At 44.9% G+C, this 20,710-nt stretch overlaps 2 protein-coding genes across 3 annotated transcripts in view; both read left to right on the forward strand.

Annotated features, from left to right (window-relative positions):
- Positions 1-6,955: 6,955 nt before the first annotated feature.
- SLC25A30 (solute carrier family 25 member 30) lies at positions 6,956-15,646 on the forward strand. The gene is made up of 10 exons (XM_048957856.1): positions 6,956-7,012; positions 8,845-8,923; positions 9,506-9,653; positions 10,395-10,489; positions 10,582-10,667; positions 11,627-11,722; positions 12,503-12,627; positions 13,188-13,326; positions 14,073-14,153; positions 14,728-15,646. The coding sequence occupies exons 2-10, from the start codon at positions 8,860-8,862 to the stop codon at positions 14,767-14,769; spliced, it is 876 nt and encodes a 291-aa protein (XP_048813813.1). The 5' UTR covers positions 6,956-7,012; positions 8,845-8,859; the 3' UTR covers positions 14,770-15,646.
- A 591-nt stretch (positions 15,647-16,237) lies between these two features.
- The window catches only part of COG3 (component of oligomeric golgi complex 3), a 31,485-nt gene continuing 27,012 nt past the window's right edge, over positions 16,238-20,710 (forward strand). Inside the window, exons 1-3 of one of the 2 annotated variants that reach the window (XM_048957343.1) lie at positions 16,238-16,447; positions 19,854-20,000; positions 20,498-20,559. In XM_048957343.1, the coding sequence (XP_048813300.1) occupies positions 16,283-16,447; positions 19,854-20,000; positions 20,498-20,559 (374 nt within the window). In that variant the 5' untranslated portion in view covers positions 16,238-16,282. Of the gene's footprint in view, positions 16,448-19,853; positions 20,001-20,497; positions 20,560-20,710 lie in introns of those variants that run through there. The other variant, XM_048957348.1, reaches the window with a different exon arrangement.

The raw sequence follows: 20,710 nt of genomic DNA on the forward strand, positions 1-20,710 counted from the left end.
TGCAAAGGTACTGCAAGGTCAGGTAGCCTTGTTTCACCAGGCTGGGAAATCATGCCCAGCTCTTACAGTTCTTTGGGCAGCCACAGCCACCTCTGCCTTTGCTATTTCTGAGTTGCTCTGTAATGCCTCGTCCTGTACTCCTTTACCTGTGGCTAACAGGCATGACAGCATATTTCCCAACTGGGAAGCACGCCACACATGCATGCTTCAATCCATACATTTTCATGTGTGTAAGCAAGCAAAGTTGGGAGGTAGGTAAGATGTATACATGCACCCAAAACTGAGCACACATATTTTTCTGCTGTAAAAGAAGACCTCTGTGGCCATGACGCACGCAGTGGCTCGTATGTTCTGCTTTGTTTTGTTTTTGCTAAAAGGTTATGCTGTCCTTCAGCTCTGAAAAGCTAATGGAGTGAGCAACAGCACAGCACGCACCTGGGGGGCAACAAAGAAATTATGCCTCTGTGGGGATGGGAAGCAAGAAGAAATCCTATTGAAATAATTAGTGTATACAGAAGGAAGGGAAGGCAAAGACAAGAAAGGCTCAGGAGCGTATGATCTAACAGCACAAAGCAAATGATTTTCCACTAGGAACAGCATGAATACAGAAACCACGCGACAGATGCAGCATGCTGAACATCAAATGTATGTAAATGATTCGTGTTGTCTTGTCAGTGCATTTCCTTACTGTTCATAAATGGTTTTGTGCTTAACATCTGAGAGAGAATCTGAGCAGTAGATTTTGGTTACAAGCGAGTGTTGCAGACCCACAGTGAGACTGTGCAGGACACAGCATGCAGGCAGTGCCCAGAGCTATGGTCAGCCCCTGGAGAAAGCAGAACTGCTCTGCTTTCCAGCTGGGAAGAGCTCCTCTGTGGTAATGCAAGGAGTGAGTTGCAGCCAAGCACTTCAGAGCAGTGCCATGGAAATGAGGGCTGTTTTCCTTTCTGCTAATCTGTGTTATTATCTACTCCCTTGAATTCCCCTGCTGGTGGTCAGTGCTAGTTAAAGATTTGGCTTTTATCCCCAGCCTGCACTCACATGCTTCATCTACAAAATGCTGACTGAAAAAAAAAAAAAGCAAATTTTCCATTTGTTCATTCGGGCAGTTCTGCTGCTGCTTCTGAACACAAAGGGCACGCTTTCATTTCCTTCATGCAGCCCTTATTTGTTCAGAAACAACTTTCCTTTTCCAGAGGAACAACCTGACCGCTTGTGGGCACCACAAGTTGCTGTGGGAGTTTCACAGGGGCTCAGGGCTGTGACCTTTACTTGCAATTGTTTTGGGGTTTTTTTTTGAGGATTTCACATGAAAAGCCGCCTCACAAAGTCTGGATCTTTTGATTGTTATGGCCCACTGAAAATGAATCATAGAATCATAGAATGGCCTGGGTTAAAAAAGGGGCCTGCTGTGTGCAGGGTCACCAACCAGCAGACCAGGCTGCCCAGAGCCACATCCAGCCTGGCCTTGAATGCCTCCAGGGATGGGGCATCCACAGCCTCCTTGGGCAACCTGTTCCAGTGCTTCACCACCCTCTGAGTGAAAAACTTCCTCCTAATATCTCACCTGAATCTCCCCTGTCTCAGTTTAAAACCATTCCCCCTTGTCCTATCACTACCCACCCTTGTGAAGAGCCATTCCCCCTCCTTTTTATATGCTCCCTTCCAGTACTGGAATGAAGTCTCCCGGAGCCTTCCCTTCTCTGAAGAGTTATGAAAATTCTTCTTCATAATTTCCTTGATTTCTTCTGCTATTCTGTTCCTGTAAGCAACCATGACAGCTGGTAGCTATGCAGACCACATGCGCTTATTCATTCATAGCCTTTCTTTCAGTTTAATACAGTTGTGATACAGTATTACATTTTTCCACAGGCAGGGAAACAAAAATGAAGAAAGATCACAGTTATTCAAGGATAACAAGAACGCGAGCTGCTACTGTGATTAAAATACTTCAGTGGTGCTGATGCAGGAGTTCCGTCTTCAGAGCGCTGCCGCGTTCTCACAGTGTGGCATTTGGCCTTGCATACCCGAGACTCAAAAGGTTAATCTCCAAAGAGAGGCACAAAAAAGGGCTGGGCTTTGGAGTGACAGATGAGAAGTTCCATGTCTCAGCTCCACTGGAGCTGCTTTTTGAGGTGCTCAGGGCTAAGCCTGTAAATCACAGAATAGAAGGTGGTAGAAACTTCTTGTGGCATTCAGATGTTGCTCTTGGCTCTGGATCTGGCCTTCCCTCTTTTGATTTCAGACCCCGTTAGCATGCATACAACGTTAACTAACGTTAGCCCTGGGCAACCTGATCTAGCTGTGATGTCCCTGTTCGTGGCAGGGGAGTTGGACTAGATGGCTGTCAGAGGTCCCTTCCAACTCTATATGATTCTATAAATAACTTTGTTGTATGAAAAATATGAAAGCTACAGCCTGCACGTCACAAACGTGGACCTGCATACGCAACTCATGGAGAACGAACTGAAAATCAGAAGCCTTCAGTTTTTTCATGCAAATACCCTACAGAAATCAGAGAGTAAGAATGTTGAAAATATGTGTTCAGCTTTGTCTGGTGGGGGATACAGTAATAATATTAAGATGACCATAGTTGTTAAATCTTTTAATCTTGCAGTTAGCCAGACAGCTGTGATTTACAATGTTGTGATTTACTTTGCATGCTCTGATAAGTGACACCATGGCTTTATTTCAATTTAGTTCCAATTCTTATGTTAGTAGTGTATAACAATATGAAATGAAGCCAAACAATGAACACTCACAACATTTTTTTTGTCCAGTTCTTTTATGATTTCCTGATTGCTTCTCAGTGCTTGCTCTGCAAGATAATATATTTGAGCACTCTTAAATTACAACAAAAGGATGGCCTGAATTATTACTGTTTGATCACAGCTATTGCAATATATTAGCTGATGCCTCTTCACTACTGCCAGTATTACTTCTGACATGATGAATGTCTCAAATGCAGAAGAAGTTTGTATTCCATGGACAAATTTGGAGTTAATGTTCAGTTGATAGAGAAATAACATGACATTGCCAGAAGTCATGCTCCGTTTGCTACAGGATCTTGTGCATTCTCTACAAATATAAAAACAGTTCCAATTTGCACAACTTATCCTAATTTTCCTGTGATCACACTCATTTTGTAGGTGCTGTATTTATGCCTCTTTCCATTGCTTGCAATTACTCCGGCATTAATCTATTAATATAACTGCAGAAGTGTCAAGCAGACAGCAAAAGGCTTAGTTTTTAATATGCCAGCGTGGAGCAACCCACAGTAAGGTCACACAGCTCACACTGGCTTCTGTCTCAGGTCAGGAGAGGTCCCTGGTAACCAGTTTTGGAAGCTGGCACAAACTTGCTCTGTCATGTGCTACCTGGGGAAAAGTTCAAACATTCAAATCTGGGCTCAAAACACAGGCAGCAGGAGCTGAGATGCAGCTCTTAAAGAGAATATTTAGTGTATATTTCTACCTGTCCCACAGAGCTCCTGACTGCCCTTTGAAGACCATTATCTTTTGAAGTTTATGTTTGGAAGTGCCTCTTCAAGTATGAAATAAGCTGGGGAGCTGGTCTGGACAGTAGCTATGTCTGGAAGTGTGGTGTTCAGAGGTGGTAATCATTCAGCACGTGTTTCAGATGATTTTGAAGCAGAAACATTCTGGAGCCCAGATGGACCGATGCATTACTATGAATAAAACTGGGCAGCCTCTATCACCAAAAAATCCAAGTGGCTACTATTACATCTTGTCACCTTTGACTGCTCAACCCAATGGGCACAGACAACAAGAATCAACAGAGCAAATCTATGGGCTATGTTTAAACCTACATCTCTATATTCACAAAGCAGTACTCAACAGTGGTGTGACAGCATGCCTTTGGGTGAAATGTACACTACTGAGGATCAGGTGCTCTAAAAATTCAGCTCAATTTCATGCAGCAGCAGCTTAAGAGTCAGTGCACATGAAATATCTTACCATCACTATTTCTAATCTAACATTTGAAGATGTGAGCTTAGACCCTTGGTTTGGGATGAGTAGTGACAAAAACCTTTTTCTGCTTTCACCTCCAAAACTTCTGCCCTGAGAACTTCACAAAATAATAATCAGCTTCGTGCTGGTGTTATGAGATGAAATCAAAGCTCTGACTTTCCTGGCACCCTCACAATAAACTCCTCATAAGGCTGAGAGAGGTCGGCCAAAACTTGGAGGCAAAGCCAGGTTTACTTAACGAGCCTATTGTTCATTAATAGTGACGCTGCCAGTTGTTGCAGTGCATTTGAAGTCAGTGAAATGGGAAAGGAGGAAGCAGCCAATGATAATGAGAAGGTTGAGGGCCTGATCCCACCACCGTTGGTCAGCAAACACCTCCAAATTGGGAGATGTGCTCTGGGGTTGCTAAAACCACTGGGAGAGAGCACTGGGTGGGAGGAGAAATTGGGACTATCCGAAAAATTGTTTCGCAGGGCACTGATGTGTTCTGCAGCGCATTTAGGAGGATCAGGAAGGAAAGAGGCTGTTCAGCCGAGCTTTCTGAGTAAGCTTATTTTGACCAAGAATGTTGTTCACAGGAATGTAAAAATGCTCTCATTGTTTCTAATGCAGAACAGCAAAATAAAAGCTCGTGGTGCAGACAGAACGATTCGGATTGTGAGAGTCCCAGCTTTGATCTCTCCACCGCAAGAAGTGCTGCATTTGTCACAGCGTGCCAAGTATTCTTTTGCTAATGCTGTTCTCCTGCACTATGTAAAGGATGTTTATACGGTCCAGCTGCTATGTTTTATTGCTGTTAATAGGGATCACAGCTCTGCTGCAGAAGCTACAATGGTTTAAGTAAAATCTTTGAACCATTTCTGGGCAGGTATCCAGAAGCCAATGTCTGGCTAAGCTTGTAGGGCTTTTCAGACGCAACCAAACCTGATAGTTGACACTCTTTGATTTCAGAGGGGTTAACATTAAGATTAAATAGGCTGGTAGAAAAGTATGTGCTGGCACGATAGACACAGGCAGCAGGTAACCTGGTAACCATGTAAAGCAGGTAAGATCTTTGCTGATTAAAGACTTGCTAGGCTAATTGAATGAGCTCTGCTCAGATAAACTTAATGGAGATGCAGGAGCCTGTGCCCCATGAAGTCTTTAACCAGACCATTTAAATGCCTGTACTTTGAGCCAACCAGTACAGAGAGAATAAGGTCACCTATGTGGTATACCTCATTGCTCTCTCTTTGCTCGTGCTCCTCTCCCAGAGGCTGTGCACATACTGATCAAAAACCATCTTCTGGGATTTCTCTGCTTCTGGAACTGCTTCCATGCTCAGAGGTGTTGGAAATACAGAGCAATCTGTTTATAACCTCCACAATGCAGCGTTACAATGTCTGCAGTGACAACCAGCGTAGAAAAAGTGCATATTACTGGAAAACATTTGGAAAAAGATATTCCGTAGGCTGTGCATTTACCAAAACTTCATTCACAGCAAAGCAAATGAATGATCTCACTGATGATGATCAAGTTTACAAGGACAAAGGAAACTCTCCAGTGGTGACAAAACAACATGCCAGGCTGTGTAATCCCAGGCTGGATGTGACTCAGCTAGGTGTAGTGGTTGGCAGCTGTGTGCCTGTGGCAGGGGGGGTTGAAACTGGATGATCATTGTGGTCATTTTCAACCCTGGCCATTCTGTGATTCTGTGATTCTATGATAACGACCAAAACCATCTGGATCACTTCACTACCATTCATTCAAGCAGTAGAACACCAAGTAAAACTCTATCCTCACAGCCACAGAGAGCAGAAGGGGAATGATTTCCCCTTGTGAGGAGCAGGGGAAACACAGTGAAACAAGAATCAAAACACAAAAAGCAGAGCTCTTAGGCAGGATACTCTGAGGGTGTTTTGATTAAAAAACAAATATAAAGAACATGAGGAAAACAGAGCAGTAAAGTCAGGTGCCTGGGAACCAATCAACCAAAGCTCAACCCTGACACAGTCCAGCAGAAAGGAACTGGCTGTGGGACAAAGCCGTGGTGAGGGCGTGTGACCAGCAGCACACGGGGCACACAGAGGCACGTGAAGAGATGCTGAGCACCAAAGCCAGCTGCTGATACGGCACTGATGTCAGGCTTGAGGCAGCTAGCCAAAATCAGTCTATTGGCTGTTGATGAAAGCATTACGGTATCTTCTAACGTGAACTGGGTTGAAACTACACGGAAAGAGGTTATTGAGAGGACTCATCCGAATGTTCTGAGTAACTGAGAGAGTGGTGAGGTGCTGGCACAGGCTGCCCAGAGAGGCTGCGGATGCCCCATCCCTGGAGGTGTTCAAGGCCAGGTTGGATGGGGCCCTGGGCAGCCTGGTCTACTATTAAATGGGGAGGTTGGTGGCCCTGTGTATGGTAGGGGGGCTGGAGATTCATAACCCTTGAGGTCCCTTCCAACCTGAAACTCAGGGACAAGTTAAGGTCAAGCTGGAGCTGAAGTGCTCCTTCAAAGGAGACTGCAGTCTGCGAATCCGGGCAGGATCACTTCCCTCGCCCTGCTGGCTATACCCTCCTCTTCCAGTCGCGGATCTCCCACAGCTCGCTGCCTTCCGTTCCTCGCACACAGCGCGGCGCCCACAGCCTCGCCCCGCGGCCCCTTTAACCCCGCTTCCTCACAGCTTCCCCCTCTCAGGGCGGGGCTGCGCGTTGAAGCCGGAGCGCGGCGGTGCGGGGCGGGGCCGTGCCAACAGCGGTGCGGAGGTCTCTGGCGCTTGGGCTGTCGGCAGCACGCTGTTTCTCGGTGCGTTCGCCGGGCTGGGCGATGTGTTGCAGGCGTCTTGTTGCAATCGAGTTTACTTGTGAGTTTTGGAAAGCGAGTATGGAGGAAGTTTCCTGCTAACCCAGCACGCGTTCCTTTGGGTGTCGTCTCCGCGTTCCTGCTGACGTTCGGGTAGCGGCGGTGCGCTCAGCACGGCCGCGTTTTTTTTACCGAAAAGCTGAAGGCGTCCGTTCATCTTACGTCTGGAGTCGGATTTCAGGTACTTTTCCATTCGTGCGTGTGATGTGAATTTCTTGAGGAAGCTTCCTGTTCTTCTGTCAGTGTGGAGAAGGAACTGAGTAAGAAGCAAAGCGAGAACTCAACACATCAGCTGGGGTATACAGGCTGAGTGGACCCGTGGGGTTCCATCCTGCTCCAGTCTCTTCCTAGAAGTACAGAAAGCTGGAAGGAGGATGCAGGGCAGGAATGAGGGGAAAGGCACGTCGAGGAGCTTCTGTGTAGCGGCAGGAGACGTGCTGCGTGCCTTGCACAGGTGCAGACCTTGGCAGCAGCACACAGCCTTAACCCCGAGGTTAATGTCGGGGTACGACCAGGGAGCAGGGCTGCGAAGTTTCTGCATTAGGGTAGCCTATGCATACATCAAAACTAAAGCTTAGTATCTCTGTGCGCATATAAGCCTCTATTTGGCAGTGCTTGTACACTTCTGTACGGTGTTAGTGTGCCAGTTGCTTAGACGGGGTGAAATGCAGCCCCTGCAGAAGCACGGGCAGATTTTGGATTGCTATCAGCGTTGTGGTGTTTGTCAGAAGTGAAACATGTCTGGTTGTGTCCTGGGCTGGGGAGAAGGTTAAGTGGTAAACTTCAATTTTGTCTATGAAGTCCCAAAAGCAAAGGTGGAGTTCTGTGGTGGTAATGGGGGAAACTGAGCTTGGGTTTGTCTCTGTTAATTAAGTATTGATTAGCCGTTAATCATGGTACTGCAGAGGCATGTGAGGAACCTGGAGCTGGCTGCATGCTCTCTGGCACCGTGTGGCTCTGCTGCTTTCCTGGTAGAGGCTGTGCCAGTGGTTCCTCATCTGACCTGCACTGGTTTTGGCAGTATAAAGGGTGACCTTAGGTGCCTTTAGTTTTATTTTCACACTTGGGGTGCTCTGTACAATCCTAAAGGGTAAGAGCTGGATTGCTCTGGGCTCAGTGGCAGAATTATTTGGTCTTCTCTGCTTTGAGTTTCTTTATATTGTGTCAGAAGACTGAAGAACTAGGTACCTTCCTCGTGAAATAAATAGGAAATAAGGGAAGTTAGGGCTGCAATAACTATCAAGCATGCTAAGTGTCTACAACTTCTGCAAGCTTCACTCATACACTGGGTTAACAGCACTTCCAGAGGCAGGAAGTTGCCAAAGCAGGTTAATCTTTACAACAGCCAGTGCTAAGTACCTGGCTTCTTGGGGATGTTTTCCAACTGGGCCATGCAGGTGAGTAAACAAAGTAAGAGGGAAGAGCTTTCAAATGCAGTTATTCCACGAAATTAACTGGCAAAGGGTGCTGTAGAGTCAAGGTTTAGGAGGCTCTCATAGGAAATGGGGGTAGAGAGTCTTCATGTTACAAGGAAGATAAAATAGGAGCTGTGGAGACACCTGCTGGTGTGGGGGAAGGCTGGGCCAGGCTGTTTTTACAGCCTTTAGCTCCTTGCTAAGAAGGCTGGATGACTTGAGCACCTTGCAGAGCGTATGCCATAGTTTATTAGGATTTGTGGTCACTTTGGCAAATTCTCTTCACTGATGTCTGAATTAGAGCAGACTTCTGACTGTGGAAAGCCTTACACGTGCCTGAGAGGCAAACTCCTCCTCTTTTATGATGATTATAATGGTTGCCCAGATATCTACATATCAGAAGGACAGGCTTGAATCCAGGTGCCTTTATTCAGTATTCCTGCCTTGTCATTGTCAAAGGTACTAAATGGTTTAACCCTTGGCTATTTGATAGGTCCATTTCAAATGGACAAGGCTCGACATTTTAATAAAAAGTTAGCATATATATTTATGTAATACCGGTTTTATTTGTTGAAGCTTTAAATCATCTCTTTCACAGAAAGAAGAGGTAGTTATGTCAGCACTGAGCTGGAAGCCCTTTCTCTATGGAGGCTTAGCATCAATCACTGCAGAATGTGGTAAGCATTTCTGTAACTCTTTGTGATTCCTTTAACTCAGATATAGTGCCTTTTAGTATGTGCTTGGTTCTGTGCTATCAGGGATGTGGTCTTACATGGTATTCTCTAGCATACAGCATGAGAGTGTCTCTTCAGGACTGACTGAACAGTTGCTCAGAACTTTGCTCTGGTTTAAAAACACTTCTGTCTGTACACTCATATCCATGTCTTGTTTTAATATGACATTTGTCTTTGGATTCTGTTCTTGGAGTGTATTGATCTGATGGTAGGTATACATAGCTCTTATTTTGCAAGGGAAGGCGAGTAAAGCTGTTGTGTTACCTGTAAACACAGTGAACATGAAATAGTTGGATGGGAAGCAGGGAGGCCTTCTGACAAGCTGTCTAGAAGGAAAGGGGTGATGAACTAAAATGAACTGCTTTAGCAGAGTCCTGATAAAACAGATCACATGCTTTTCTTTTCAGGAGCATTTTTCTATATGGTGATATGAAATAAAGGCTGGTGTTTCTTATCTCGTCTTCTTTGTCTCCTTTGTTTAGGTGAGCACTTGCTTAGCTTTTCTGTTTGTCTTTTTTCTTCAAGGTACTTTCCCAATTGATCTGACTAAAACACGTCTGCAAATTCAAGGTCAAGTTAATGATGCCAAATATAAAGAGATCCGCTACCGAGGAATGATGCATGCCCTGGTCAGAATATTCAGAGAAGAAGGATTGAAAGCCTTATACTCTGGGTAATACAAATTGAGTTGCAGTAGCATCTTCTGACCAGTCTATTGATGAGTATAAACCCATTGTGGTTATACTCTTGGGTTTCAGGTTGATAAGGTAATTGGAGGAGATGTACTGTTCTTCTCAGTCTGCAATTTGAAAGCCCGAGCTTAATTACTTCAGGCTCTGCTCTCAGCATTGTCACTTGGTAGCTTTTTTTTAATGTAATGACCTACTTGAGAAATTATATAGCAAAGCATAACATTACTTTATAGAATGATGCTACAGTTCTTCTGTCTATGCGGTGCTTCTGTAGTGGTTTTGTTATTCATCTGGAGAAAATCGAGCCTAACTTTTGTTAGTTTACTTTTTCTTACTTTGGCACGTATGTAACTATGCATGTTTTTCTTTAAAAGGTGTAAGTAGCATGGATGTAATTTGCAGCTATTTGAGGCAAGCTTGCCAACTATTTTATTGGTCAAAGTTCAAGGCATGCTCTGGAAGTAATCCTCCCACAATTCATTTATGCTCTTGCAGTCTTTATTAAGACGATAAACATACATTCACTAAAATTCAAAACAAGCCTCCCCATCCAAAACCAAACAAAAAAACCCACCTTGTTTTTGTCTGGATTAAAGTATACATTTAAATGAACAAGCCTTTGGTCACTAGCTTGCCTTCAGTCTCCCACTTTACAGAAGAGTATTTGTTAATCAGACTATCACAAATCTGAGCATAAATATTATCACTGCCCATTTTTACAGGATTGCACCTGCAATGTTACGCCAGGCTTCATATGGAACTATAAAAATAGGCACTTACCAGAGCTTAAAAAGAATGTTTGTTGAACATCCAGAAGGTGAGCAATTTGTGTGTGGCTGTTCAGTTTCTTGGGAGGTTTCAGGCTTTGTAAATGTGCAGCTAAACTTCTTTATTTTTTTCATGGAGTAGATGAAACTCTGATGATAAATGTTCTGTGTGGCATTCTTTCGGGAGTAATTTCATCATCTATTGCCAACCCAACAGATGTCTTAAAGGTAATTATGTATTTGTAATTGTAATGCATATGAAATTTGTCCTTAGCATCATCTTTCTTTCCGTTGAGGTTTTGCAGAATCTCCTTTGACTTAATGGTCACCTCTAATGAAAAAAGAAAATTCTTCTGCTTATAATTGAGAAGTGTGTTCCCTAAAAGCACTGTGAAATTCATCCTTCCTAGCCTAGTGTGGTTATTTAAAGGCATTTCTACTGGAAGCTTGTGCTTTAAGCAAAGCATCAATTAATTGTTTCCCAACGTGGTGTCTGTATTTGGCTCTCTTTGGATTTCAGCAAAGCTCTCAATACTGTCTTCCATGGTATCATGAGCCAAAATGTTTAGCCAGACAAGTGCATAACGGGATGGGTGAACAGTTGGCAGGTGGGTTGCACTCACAAGGTTCTAAATAGGGTTCCATGAGGCTGCTGGCCAGTCATGGTGGGTTTCTCCAGAACTCAATTTTAGGACCAGTTCTCTTCAGCATTTTTATAAATAATCTGGATACAGTAGAGTGCACAGTAAGCAACTCTGATCTGCAATACAGGGAGTGGTGGAATCCTTCAAGGGTAGAGAGGCCTGGAGGGAGATTTCAGCAGATGAGAGGGCAGAGTGATCACCAGCTGTATGATTAGGAGCCCAAATCTTCATCTTGTTACTTTCCATTTTTGAGGTGTTCTTATGAGAGCACTGTAAGGGACATCTTGCAGGAGCCACCTGCCTGTCTAATCTAAATGGTGTAATGTCCAAGTACAGAAATAGAGGTGATTTAATGCAGCTAAAAACTACACCTCATACTGATTCAAAATTAGCATCGTGGTAATGCCAGCTATCAATTTGTATTCAGAGAAATTGAGCTTCTTGTTTCAGAGACTGCAACTTGCTGTGTTTTTTAAAACTACTTAAACTGTTATTGGTCTTCTGATTGAAAAATATTCTAATTTGGTCTTCATATAATCTCAGATCAGAATGCAAGCCCAAGGCAGTGTGATTCAAGGAGGAATGATGTGCAACTTTATCCAGATCTATCAAAACGAAGGAACTAAAGGATTATGGAAGGCAAGTGTTTTGAACCATATCCTACGTTTTCAGTACACTTTGCTCAACTGTATTTCATCTGGAGTATTCTCAAGCAGAACATGGATATGCAGGTAGCTAAGATGCATGTGGTTTGTCTTCACTATTTCACTCCTGGCGTCTCAGTGACTTTTAACAAAGAATTTCTACCAGTCTTATATTCAACCACTAGTCGAGTCTTATTTTAAAAACATTTAAAAAAAAAAAGACTTAAGTTAGGGTGAATGCTTCTAGGGCTTGTTTTTGCTTTGTAAAATGTCTTGACTGTATTCTATGATGTTAACAAAAAAAAAATTCAGCCAAACAACAACAAAAAAAAAACCACCCAGAAACTCACCAATGAAAATAAAACAAATCCCAAACATTCAAGTTCTCTAGCTCAGGATTTCTTGTACTCAGTCTTGTAGGTTGTCTGTTTTACTGCCTACTGTCAGTAACTAATGAAAGCTTGTTTTGAAACAGCTGGAAAATAGAAAAGGTTTCCTAAAAGCTTCTCCATCTGTTTTGCTTTTCTGCCCATCTTCCCCTACTTAATTTTGCATTTAGTTTTAAGGGCAGCTGTTTCTGAGATCTTAGTTGACCACTGATGTAAATTTAGAGGTTAAGCAGAGAGGTGGAGTAGCAAGCAAAAGCAGAAATCAACATTTATTCTGGGAAGTACCTGACAGATTTGTGATTTCTTGCTTTGTACTAGGAAAGGTGATATTTTCTGATGGTGCATGAAGATGAATTATGTTTTTGTTTTTGTTTTAAACTGTTCAGGGGGTATCTCTGACAGCACAGAGAGCTGCTTTAGTTGTTGGAGTGGAATTACCAGTATATGACTTCACCAAGAAGCAAATAATCATGTCTGGATATGTGGGAGACACAGTGTATACTCACTTCCTGTAAGTTTGTCTAATTAAATTTGCTCCCGTAGCTCAGCATTGGCTGTGTGGAATTAATCCTGATTTTATTTTATATTTTTTCCCTTCTGAGAAGATACCAATCCTGTTCTGCTCAATCAGCCTAAATGTAACTATATTTCTGGTGTGCTTATGCTTTTCAGTGTGATAGCACTTGCAATGACACATAACATGGAAGTTTATTTAGGATCTGAATTTAACTTTCTTTAGAATATGGAGTTCTATTTTGTGGATGGCCTGAACCATGAAGGTTTGAAAATTGAACTTGGGGAAGTTCAAGTCAAATAATTCTTATTTGAAGAGGTACAAACATCTGTAAAAAGTGTCTTTGTATAGGGTGTGTATATGAAATCTTTGAAGATTAGGCATTGTAAACAAGAAGTGATTTTTCACATCAGTTAGCTTGTTGTTTTTTGTTTTAAATAAGCATCAGAAGTGCTGATTTGACACTTCTTTCTGTGAGGGGCTGGGTAGATTTTTTTTCTTTTGTGCTTTCTTGTAAGCATGGTAGGTCAAACTCTGTTAAAACTGTCTTTTCTCAGCTCGAGTTTTACCTGTGGGCTAGCTGGAGCCCTAGCATCCAGCCCAGTTGATGTGGTGAGAACACGCATGATGAATCAGGCGAGCCAGCCAAATGGGGGGCACTCAAACTACAAGGGTACTTTGGATTGCTTGTTACAAGTGAGTAGCTTGCATATCATCTTCAGTAGAAACTGGTGCCTGGACAATAACGTAGGTGTAGAACTTGAAATTCTGAGTTTATGTAGAAATTAATCCAAGTAACTTCTGTATGCTCAAGAGGGCTGCACTGCCTCTATGCTTGGTGTGAAAAGCAGCTGCTATTGTGGTGGGTCAGAAAAACAGGTAGCTTGGTGTACATACAGTGAACAGTTTTCAGTAACTAGATGAGAAGACTACTTAGCAGCATTGTTTTTTACTTTATATAGAGTTTGGAAGTTAGGGATGTGACTTCTGCAACGTATTTGAAAACTATTTCATAACAAAAATACCACTGTCCTTTCTTGCTTGGCGGTATGTTTGTATGGCTGTGCCATAGGGATGGCTGCCATCCTAGGTACCTTCCAGTCAAGTAGGTGTGAGCAACAGGGAAGAGCTGAACGTATCTTTTGGCTCAGATTTTCTTATTACAGGCTTACTGCAGCACCCTGGAAGCAGATAAGTTAGGGTATGTTTGACCTGGGAAAAGAAACCTGCAGTTGTTAATGCTTGAACAGGTTTTATCATCTTCCTTTTGCAGTAGGTACTCTCAAAGAGGCTGAGAGTAGGCTATGTTCCCCTTTGTCTGGTGATCCTGTTTTTACCTCTGGGTCTAAAGCAAGAAATGGGAGGGTCATATGCATACTTCATCACTTTTAATTTTCCTCACTAATTGAGTTACATAAATGTGTTCCTGTTTTGTTTTCCAGACCTTGAAGAACGAGGGCTTCTTTGCACTTTATAAAGGGTTTTGGCCGAACTGGTTAAGACTTGGTCCTTGGAATATCATTGTATCCTTTAAAGGTGTGCCAAACAGACTAAGCTAGCCTTGCAACAGGTACTGAGAAGTTGTCAGAGTACTTTTCCTTAATGGGCCATCATCTGGTGGATCATTTCCTTAGTCAGCTGCTCCCAGTCAGTCAGTATATATATTTTATATATATATATATTCACAGTTGCACTTTGAAGTCTTGTTCCATGTATCTTAGTCAAACTCAGCTTTCTCTAGTGTTTTATTGCCTGCTAATCAGAGCCCTGCAGAAAGTGACCTGGTGATAGTAATGCTATTCCTATGAGCAAACCTACTTCAGTTTGTTGAAGCAGAGAAGAAAGTCTCAGGGGTCTCCTGCCTCTTATTCTGTTTTCAAGATGCTTAGGAACAGGGCTGGGAGAACCATTGGCATAGCTAGTCTTGAAGTTCTCCACATACAGCAGTTCTCTGAAAGCAAGTTTGATTGTATTATGTAGTACTACCAACAATCAACACTTCATAAAGGAAGGAGGTAGCAGTGGAAGGAAGTTTGATAAACGTAACTATTTTTCACTGTGTGAACAAGAAACAGTTCTCCTTAACAATTGTTTCAGTTCTTTGTGACGTATGAACAGCTGAAGAAATTAGACTTGTGATATCCTGACCCATATACTGAATTCAGCTCACTGGCTTTAGAGCAACTTGCAAGTTACCTTGAGTAGATCCAAGGAAGAGGTAATCAGAAGACTTTGGAGGAGAGCCATCTAGAAGTGAAGTGACTTCACTGCAAACTCTGGCTTCTTTGACACGGTGGCTTGCTCACTTGATTAAGTGGATGATGTGCACTATTTTTGAGTCTGAACCAAAAGAAAACACCAAAAACAGCACTGCCAAATGGCAGAGACACTCACAAAAAGCAGCAACAACTGAGAATGCTAAAATGCTGGCATACCACATAGGTGTCCTCCCCCCTAGCCCCCCCCCCAAAAAAAGGATGGAGCAGCCTGGAAGGGATGCCATCTTTGCCCAGTTAGGAACCACTAAAAGGCCAGCTGCCAAAAAGCAATATTCCCCCATATAGCACCCCCAAAAGGCTGGTTCCCTACCATAAAAACAAAACACAGCCTCCAAAAGCAGACACTTCCACAAAGAATTTTTGTACCTCTCCAATAGCCACTAACCCTATAAAAGGTCTTGGAGGTCTTTTCTGACCTTAATGTTTCTATGAAATCCCCAATGTCTGAAGACCCTATCCCTGAAGTAATAACCCAGATGGGCAACTCTTCCCCCAGTGGCTGCCTGCCCTGGGCTTGTGCTCACTCTGGCTGCCCTGTGGATGGGCATCCCACCACAAGTTCATGGTTAGGAGGTGGGTTGTTAATAGCACACGAGGCCATTTCTCAGGTCATATGGGTTTTGTGTATCTGTGCACATTCGTCTTCACTGTAGTTGTTGCCATGCTGCAATTGAAATATTTGTAAATACTTTTGTACAAATTATGTATGTCTAACTTTTATTATGTGTATTAAAGATTTTGAAATAACCAGGTAGTGGCACTAAACTGCTTTCACATCTATTCCAATGGGGGGTGGGAGGGGTGGAGGGTAGCTCTTTAGGTACCTTAAGGTCATTCCTAACACTTGGGTCCCTCTGCTCCAGCAGAGACACCCAGAGCAGGGTGTCCAGGACCCGGGGAAATGGCCGCAAGTTGTACCAGAGGAGGTTTAGGTTAGACCTGAGGAAGAATAACTGCTGCCAGAGAGTGGTCAGGCACTGGAATGGCTGCCCGGGGAGGTGGTGGAGTTGTCGTCCCTGGCAGTGTTCAAGAGGTGCCTGGATGAGGAGCTGCGAGATTTGGTTTAGTGCTTGTGGTAGCAGTGGTGATGGGAGGATGGTCTTACAGGTTGCTTTCAACCTTGTGGTTCTATGATTCTATGGCTCTGGGAGATCTGTATGGAGGAACCCCGCAGCCTCAGGGCTCCCCTGTGCAAGGCTCCCTTATGCAGGGCTTCCCCGCGTCGTCCTCCCCGCCGGCAGGGGGCGCCCGCTCGTTTTCTCTCTCCTTCCCTCCTCGCCACGCGGCCCAGCCCGGCCCCCGGAAGCGCCGCCGCGTTCCGCCCCCCTCTCCGTCCCGTCCCGTCCCGTCCCGTCCCGTCCGCCGCCGTCAGCATGGAGGAGCCGCTAGCGGCCCTCGAGCCGGCGGGGAGGGAGTCGCGGGACCGCCTGAGCCTCTGGGATCGCCGCCCGCACCCCGCTGCGCCGCTGAGCGACCGCCAGACCGACTCGGTGCTGGAGCTGAAGGCGGCGGCCGAGAACCTGCCGGTGCCGCCCGAGGTGAGGCGGCGGCGCGGCCTGGGCGGGGGAAGCGCGGCGCCACGTCGGCGGGTCCGGCCTCAGCGCGGCTCCCACGCGGCGGTGCCGGGCCTGCGGTGTGCCCGCTGGGCCCTACGGCGGGCCGGCTCCGGGCCGGTGGGATTCGCAGCGAAGCTGGGCAGCCGCTCCCGTCACGTCCCAGCAACCTGCGTGGCCTCAGGGCGTCCTCCTGAGCCCTCGGTTCATCATCGTGGAGCTGCGTTTCTTGTGGCCTCTGGTTTTGATCCGGTTCATAGGTGCTGTCACCGCTGTCAGTTCCTGGTACACAACCACGGCGTGGCTGAGGCTGGCAGGGCACTCTGGGTCCCTCTGCTCCAGCCTCTCTGCTCTGGCACGAACACCCAGAGCAGGGTGCCCAGTGCCACGTCCAGGCAGCTCTGGGAGATCCCCAGGGAGGAGACCCCACAGCCTCTGTGCAGCCTGTGCCAGTGCTCCGTCACTGCACAGCATAGAAGGGCTCCTGGTGTTCAGAGGGAACCTCCTGTGCTCCAGTTTGTGCCCACGGCCTCTGGTCCTTCCATCAGACACGGCTGACAGAGAGCCTAGCTCTATTCATTTGCACAATTTCCGACTGCTCCAGCAGGCAACATCAATCCAGGAACGGCATTTAGAAGCTCAGTGATTTGTTGTTGCCATGGAAGATGTGTTTTCCCACCCAGTTATAAAATGTCAGGCTCTGGTAAAGCAATGAGTTATTTATGAATGCTTGCTTGCTGCTGTGTCTACAAGGGAAAGTTCAGGTTGGATGTTAGGAAAGATCTTTTCTCCGAAAGAGTGGTGGTGCAGTGGCACAGGCTGCCCAGGGAGGTGGTGCAGTCACCATACCTGGGGGCGTTCAAGAAATGTGCAGATGTGGCACTGAGGTGCATGGGTTACTGAGTGGGCAGGGATGCAGTAGCAGTTGAACTAGATGATTTTAGAGGTGTTTTCCAGCCTTAATGGCTCTGTGAAAGGGTAATAAAGTTACAGAATCACAGAATGGCCCGGGTTGGAAGGGACCTCAAGGATCATGAATCTCCAACCCACCTGCCACATGCAGAGCCACCAACCTCCCCATTTAGTACTAGACCAGGCTGCCCAGGGTCCCATCCAATCTGACCTTGAACACCTCCAGGGACGGGGCATCCACAACTTCTCTGGGCAGCCTGTGCCAGCACCTCACCACTTTCTCTGTTTACATTTCCTGTGAGAGTTTCCTATTTGAAGAAGATGATTTTGCAGGTTATAATACTATATAGCTATTCAAGTTAGCTGTCAGCAAGTGTTTGAAAGGTTACAGTAACAAAGGAGAGAGAGTAAGCCAATTCCTTCCTGAAGTACACCTGTAAAATTTCATGCTTCCTGCTTCCTCTTTTATGTGAGCTGTCAGTAACTGCATGAGTAAAAGCTGGCAGGTACCCAGAATGATTTTAGGAGGATGTCCTGCTGTTGGAGGGTGTTCTTAAGGCTCTCCAACAGTTTTGCAACAAGACAGGTGACACATTTGACAGTTGGGACAATGGGAATGCAGAGACATTAAGGGCTTTGGCTGTTTTTAGCTTTTGATGAAGTGGGTTAGGACAGCAGCTCCTCAGCTGTTGGAAAAGGAGAGTCAGTAGTGGCCACTGGAAAATCCCCAGCTGCCTATTTTGGGGAAGGGGTATATAGATAGTGAGCAAGATAAGTCAGGCTGTGTTTTAATCATAGAATGGCTTAGGTTGAAGGAGACCTTATAGACTGTTTATTTTCAACCCTCCTGCCATGGGCGTGGTTGCTGCCCATGAGATCAGGCTGCCCAGGATCCCATCTGATCTGGCTTTGAAAGCTTCTAGATAAGGGGCACCCACAGCTTCTCTGGGCAGCCTGTGCCAGGGCCTCACCACCCTCTGAGTAAGGAGTTTCTTCCTAACATCTACTGTAAATCTCTCCTCTTTTAGTTTAAAGCTATTCTCCCTTGTCCTGTAACTATCAAACCTGCATAGAATGTTGATCCCTCTCCTGCTTGTAAGCTCCCTTCAGTTACTGGAAAACTGCAACGAGATCTCCACAGTGTCTTCTCTTTCCCAAGATGAACAAACCTAAATCCCTCAACCTTTCTTCACAGAAGTTCTCCAGTCTTCTGAGCATCTTTGTGTCCTCCTCTGGACCCACTCCCACAGCTCCACATCCTTGTTGTGCTGGGGGCCCCAGGCCTGGACACAGTACTCCAAATGGAGCCTCACTAAGGCAGAGCAGAGGGGGACAATCCCCTCTCTCACCCTCTCTCTGCTGCCACCCTTCTGTTGATTCAGCCCAGGATACTGCTGGCTTTATGGGCTGCCTTGTGTCCAGCAGAATTCTCAAGTCTTTCTCCACAGTGCTGCTCTCAGTGACTTCTCCCAGTCTGTACTCATATCTGGGATTGCCTCAACCCAGATGCAACACGTTGCACTTGGCTTTGTTGACCCTCACTAGGTTCTCATTTGCCCACTTTCTGAGCCTGTTCAGGTCCCTCTGGATGACATCCTTTCCTTCCTTCTACTGTGTCAACCACACCACTCAGCTTGGTGTCATCATCAGGGTGCACTCAGTGCCACTGTCTGTGTCACTGGTAAAGATGTTGAAGAGCACTGATCCCAAGACAGTTTAATGTGAGAAACTGCTTGTGATCAGTTTCCACCTGGGCCTGAAGCCATTGGCAACAACCCTCTGGCTTCAATCAACCCTCTGGTGACAATCCAACCAATTCTTTATCCACCTGATAGCCCAACCTTCACATCTGTATCTCTGAAATAAGGATGTGGTGTGGGACCATGTCAAAGGCCTTGGCCCTTGCCTTTGATGTAGCCTTGGCCTAAGACCCTGGTTTTTTAACGTGTGAATCCTGGTTGCTCTTTCTTAGCCAGAATGGTATTATAATGAACATTCTACTGAGTAAGCAACCTTACAGAGAGCTGCCAGGTTGTTTTTGACACTGTTCTCTGCTTTTACGTTATTCATATTATTCTCAGCACTAGGAAACATGCTTCAGTTGTCAAGTGAATCGGAAAGGTCTTATCCTAACAAAGATCACAGAGCAGTCTTTGTTCTGCTAAACTGTTCTCAGTGTATAAGCTGATTAATGGCCTCTAATAGTATTCAAATAAGATTTCTCCCAATTTGCTTGTTTCCATATTTTTATTGCTTAGGAAAAAAAATAATCCTGGTGGGTAAGAATTTCTGTTCAACAGGAACTATTCTTCTAAAAATCCTTTCTTTTGTGTTTGTCATGCAGTATTTTAGGTGCCTGCACTAGAAGTAAATGCCAGCAGTTTTCTCACATTGAAGCTTTGGAATGTGTTACTGTATTTGAGCTGGGTGTACCAACTTCTAAGCTGTCTGACTGAAGTTTTTGTGTGTTTGTGAGCAGCTTCCCATTGAAGATTTATGCAGCCTGACATCCCAGTCGTTGTCTGTTGCACTGACAGCTGCAGTGCCAGAATCCACAGAAGATGTTCTCCTGAAAGGATTTGCCATGCTGGGGATGGAGAATGAAAGAATTGAAACAGCACAGCAGGTAAATGATGCTGGGGAGCCAGTAGTCTTCAAGGGGTTCTTTAAATATCTGTGTCTCCTGCACACTTCTTGGAGGCTATGTTAAATTTTTTTCGTCTGTTTTCAATATGTGTGAAGGAACATGAGGGAAAAACATTGTTGAAGTCTAAGTTTTTGAGTACTGGATACTTTTTCCATTTTGAGTGAATATAAGAGAGTAGGGTATATCTTTGGTGTGGCTCATAATGTACAAGAATGGCAGCTCCCCCCAGTTTTTAGTTTGACAGCTCTGTTGGTTCTTTGTGCAAATAAGAAGAGATGAAGTTCACTCCTTTTCATTTTAGTTCAGTGTTAGAGTTGTATTTTCTCTTGATTAATAATTAAGTTGTTGAATGTCTCTGCTTTTAACAAAAGCTCATCTTCTGAATTCCTATTTCATAAATGTGTGGTGGTTTCTTTTTGTAACTGATTTTATTGCATGTGAGGTGTGTGTTGTTCTCACCATAAAATCTCTTCCAGTTCTTCTCCTGGTTTGCTCAGCTGCAGACACAGATGGATCAAGATGAAGGTGCCAAGTATAGGTACGTGTTCTTCCTCAGTTCCTTTTGTTGTAAGCAACTTAAATCCTGAAGGACTTAACTGTGTCCATATAATCTTAACACATGTGCAGGTTCACCTGCTGGGTAATTCTGCAGCAGCTGATGCTTTCGAAGGCTGAATGTGCTGCTGCCA

Source organism: Lagopus muta, chromosome 1, assembly GCF_023343835.1.
Source record: "Lagopus muta isolate bLagMut1 chromosome 1, bLagMut1 primary, whole genome shotgun sequence".
Lineage (NCBI taxonomy): Eukaryota > Metazoa > Chordata > Aves > Galliformes > Phasianidae > Lagopus > Lagopus muta.